This window comes from Penaeus vannamei, chromosome 14 (assembly GCF_042767895.1).
Source record: "Penaeus vannamei isolate JL-2024 chromosome 14, ASM4276789v1, whole genome shotgun sequence".
NCBI lineage: Eukaryota > Metazoa > Arthropoda > Malacostraca > Decapoda > Penaeidae > Penaeus > Penaeus vannamei.
This window is the reverse complement of record NC_091562.1, coordinates 44,476,425-44,481,424: the sequence shown is the minus strand read 5'-3', so window position 1 is coordinate 44,481,424 and position 5,000 is coordinate 44,476,425. Positions and strand designations below refer to the sequence as shown.

The following is a 5,000-nucleotide window of genomic DNA, read 5'->3' as shown; positions in this document are numbered from 1 at the left end:
AAAGGTTATTTGTGAAATCTTGAATTAGTATTTATTTTGTGTAGGTTACAGGATAGAAATACTCAGTGTAATCACTTTGAATGCTTTCCAAGCCTTATGCACCTTCCTATATACCTTAAAACAAATTGCTTTATCCTTGTTTCAGGCATCTATGTATGTCGTAGATGTGGTCATGAACTTTTCTCAAGTAAAATGAAATACAGACATGAGACCCCTTGGCCAGCTTTCGTTAAAACTATTCGCACTGACTCCGTCCAAAAGCGAAAAGAAAGCAAACTGGCCTTGAAGGTAAAGATATTCTCAATTATAATTTGATGTCCATAGGTTGATGCATGTCTGCTATTTATTTTTTTCTCACTTGTTATTGAAAGTACTGGATGAAAGCTTAGATATGCTATATGTACGTTTTTTATTCTATTCAACATCACATATGATAATGATAATGATAGCTGATACTTATGAAAAACAAAATAATGTTTATTTTTTTGGTCTATTATTGATGTATTTTATTTTAATTTTACTGCTGTACTTATTTTTGTATCACAGTACACTCGTGTAAAAACTTGTGTAAATATATGGCATTATCTCAATTGCCATCAATATTTTGCACTTGATTACCATTATATTTTAATGGCAGTCAAATTTGCAGACATAGAGAAACATCATTAACATTTATGATTTAGTTTATAAAAAAAAAAATTGACACTGACAATTATAGTTATAATGATAGTTGAAAGGGAAGAATATTGATAGGTAAAGAATAAATATGATAATTGTGGTAATGAGAGTGATTGTTTATATATTTATTAATTCAGTTTTGCTAGGTGGGATTCATATAGAATTTAAGATTTTCCTTAATATTTTGTGGAATGCTTTGCGTGAAACTCACATTAGAGAATTTTGATTTATCAATAGTTTAAATGGGAAAGAAACCCCTTTTAAGCAACCATGATTAATGTCTAATTTTATCTTGGTCAACCATTTGTTTAATAAGGAAAGTGAATGGAGGAAATTCATTATTTTCAAGTAATAATTCACACTATGGTTTAGTTGCATTGATGTAATTGTAGTAGGTTTGTGTTTCACTTATTTATTGTATTAGATTTACCCATAACGAAGATATTCAATCTACAGTAAAATACCATATCAATTTGTTATAAAGATCAGTAAAAGTATTGGTTGTTCACAAGGGGTTTATGGCCTATTATAGACTTGTATGGAGAGAGCTCATTTCTAATTGCTCTGATATGAGAAAAGATGCATAGAGTTCTTATTCATTGAGGAATTACAGGTTTGTACGTTTGTGTAGAATGTGAATACGAGCTGTTCTCCAGCCAAGCCAAGTATGAGCACCACACACCATGGCCAGCTTTTACTAAGACTGTCCATAAGGATTCAGTAAGCAAGGTTCCAGAGGAGGGCCGACCAGGAGCTCTGAAGGTAAGGAATTAGGAACCATTTTGAGTATCAAGTACAAGTGTTTGTGCCTTTCTATTTTGCCCACTGTGTTCCTTCTCTTACACTTATGTATGCACTAAATATAAGGTCTATGTTCATGTCTTAATATAGTACACAGCACCCATATACTTAGGTACTCATGCTTAAGCCCTGAGCACCTATATTTTTGTGCTAAATCTTCATTTATTCACTCAGAATAGTTTTGATAATTCAGTATATAGTGTTAAGTAATATCCATTAGGATTATATCTTTTCCTTTGAAATGTTTATTATTAGAATTTATTATTGGATTTGGAATTTAACTAATATTGTGATGATTTTAGGATTAATTATGAAGTACTATAGTCCCCTTATTTCATATCCTTCCAGGAGCAACACTCCTTTTCCATAGATATGGATGTGGTTAGAAAATATAAAGTGTTCATTTCACTGTCCATTTAATCATTTAAATTATATCCACAGTTAATAATCAGGCTTATTCTTCTTTGAGTTTAGGTTATTAACCACATGCTGCCGGGGATGGCATGTGCATACATGCTATATCCAATATGTGTTTAATTTAGTAATTGTTTTTACGTATAGATGGCTCTACAAGTACTAGGTCACCAATGAGCAAATTACAAGAAGTGCCATCTATGTGCAGATATTCAACAGAAGACTAAAGTGAACACAGCATTTTCTTATGGCCATCTATGCACATACAAGGCTCCAAAAGTACTTAGTTACAAAGGAGTCAATTTCTAGTACTACCCATGTCACATGTTTACTATCCCTTTCCTGATTTTTGAAAATATTGATTTTGTCGTATATTTAGTAAAATTGATAATATAATGATTATAATGTATAGTAAAAATAACAGCATCAATATTGATAGCATTAGTTTTTTTACTCAAGGAAAGGCTAAATCAGGAGAGGTCAGGAGCACTATTAATTGACTTGGTGGCTGAGCACTTGTGGAGTCATATATGTGTAGAGGTATTTCACTAAGGAAAACTAGAGTGAACAAATTTTTCTAATGGCATGGGGCAAAAAAATTAGAAACAGTAATATTTAATATATTTTGAAGAATTAACTCTCTAGAGAGATGTTAAATATTTTTAAACAATATTGATTTCTGGTCAGAGTTAAGAATGATATCAGGTTAGAATGCAACTTTTCATGTTCACTTTGTTTTTTTAACACATATAAACAAAACATAAGACTAAACATGGCAATAAATAAACAGACTATAAACAAAACATAAGACTAAACATGGCAATAAATAGACAACAGACTAAGTATGATTATCATATATTATTATGTACCTGAAATTAAATAAACTGATTGCAGAGAAGTAAAATTTTCAAAGAATAAGTGATATAAACCTTATATGCATTATTTGATAACATCAAACATTACTTTAAGAATTGTAGCAAAGTTGCATTGAGAATTATCAGTTATGGGGGAACAAGAAGCAAATTAGGTAGAATTGTGGCTACAAATTAAACCAGTGCCAAGATAACAGCAGTATAATTACTATGAGTGAATGACTTTTTGCTTCTGTTATAATGTTATTACTTAGATATTTAGCTTTTACTTAATTTTGGGAATATATTGTTACTTTTTTCTATTGATTGTATTATGATTTATTCATGCCTATTCTTAGCCCCTTGATTGAAGGTGCTTTGCTGCCTTCACATGGCATAAAATCTGGGCATAAGGCTTACTTGAGTGGCCACACTCACAGGTGTGTGGCTTGTAAGCCGAGTGCACACAAACTCTGATGGGGGGAGTTAAGACTCCTTACCCAGTCTTTGCAGTGTTATTATCTTTTTTTCTGCTTGTGTTTTTATATTATTTTATTACCCCCCCCCCCCCATTTTCCAGTCTGTATTTGTCATTTGATATGCTGCATCCATGCACAGACTCCATGTCATCTCTCCAGGTAGTCCATGACTCAGTGCATTGATCATAGCAATAAGTACCCCCCCCCCCCCATTTTCTTCTTAAATTAAATTTTTTGTAATACAACCTATGCCACCAATCATGGTAGGAAGCATTAGGATCCTGAGTATGGAAATGGTGTTCTCCCTGGAGCCAGCATTCTTCCAGTCATGGCTCAGGGATGGTACATTCCACACTTGTTATTGATTGAAATAATACAGAAGCCCCTTCTCAAGTGCCCAGGTAATTTAATTACCCACCAAAACCTTTGCGCACTCGTGGCAAGTCATTCCTATCACTCTAGCCTTCAGTCGAAATTAGAAAGAAAAAAATTAGCCTTCAGTCGAAATTAGAAAGAAAAAACTTAGCCTTCAGTCGAAATTAGAAAGAAAAAACTAACATTTGGTTATTTGTGTCATATATCTTATTTTTCATAATTTTAAATTTTCCACAATAAAACCTACACTGCTGGTTACAGTGGCCAGGAATACAAAGGAAATGGCATCCTCCCTAGAGCCAGCACTCTTCCAGTCACGTTTTTGTTTTACGCACATTTCATTCCACATTCATTTATCGATGGGAATAATGCAAAAGCCCCCTTCTAAGTGCCAAATCAGTTTTATCATACTTGGCCCGTGACCAATTTGTCTTATGACAGTGTGTTCACCTCACCTGGCCCTAGGCCCAAATTTTTCCATGAGGGGACAGTCACATCACCCAGATCCTAGGGGTTAAAGGCAAATTTTTTCAAGATGTGATGGTCAAATCCTCTTGATCAAATGGGTTAATTTGTTGGCATGTGACAGACATTAGACTTACTTGAGTGGCAACTCTCCCAGATGTGTCGGCTTGTAGGCCCATCCCACATTAACACTCATGTGCTTAAGATTCCTTGCCTTCGCTTTACAATGTTATTATCTTCTTTACTGCACCCCCCCCCCCCCATTTTCAAGTGTTCATATTTGTCATTTGATATGTATTATCAAGGTAGTAACAGAATGTTTTCTTTGCACAGGCTCCATATTGCCACTCTTGGTAGTCTGTGATTCCATGCAATAACAATAAGTAACTGTTTGTTATATTTTACTGTTTGTGTATTATCTAATTTTATGTGACGCAACCTGCACAGCAGGTCATAGCTGGCAGGAATAGGATTCTGATCATAGAAATAGTTTACTTCCTGGAGCTGGTATACCTTCAGTCATGGCTCTCAATTGGTACTTTCCATATTTGTTTACTGGTGTAAATTATGCAAGAGCTCATCCCTAAATAGCCACGGAATCTAATCTTCCTCCAAGAGCTTTTTGCACTTATGTCAAGTCATTCCTGTCACCCCAGCAGAATTTTTTATGACAGTATATTTCCATTACCCCAGCCCCCAGCTTAATTTTTCTATGCTGGCATATACCCCACTCCCAGCATTTAGCCAAATTTTCTCTTAACATGACAGTTATGGCACCCAGATTCATTGGGAATAGGATACTATTTAAATAGTTTTGAGGTTAAATGTAGCATGATTTCAAGTAATGAATATTTACCTTATGATGTCAGTAGAGTAAATCTGTATAAATATAAAATGCATACAATATGGGAGATTTAATGTTCATTCTTCTGGGTCC

At 34.1% G+C, this 5,000-nt stretch overlaps 1 protein-coding gene across 2 annotated transcripts in view; it reads left to right on the top strand.

Moving 5' to 3' along the window:
* Positions 1-5,000, top strand: part of LOC113809802 (methionine-R-sulfoxide reductase B1-like) — a 12,968-nt gene that overhangs the window by 5,810 nt on the left and 2,158 nt on the right. Inside the window, exon 2 of one of the 2 annotated variants that reach the window (XM_027361480.2) lies at positions 146-288. In XM_027361480.2, the coding sequence (XP_027217281.1) occupies positions 146-288 (143 nt within the window). Of the gene's footprint in view, positions 1-145; positions 289-1,291; positions 1,441-5,000 lie in introns of both variants that reach the window. The other variant, XM_027361479.2, reaches the window with a different exon arrangement.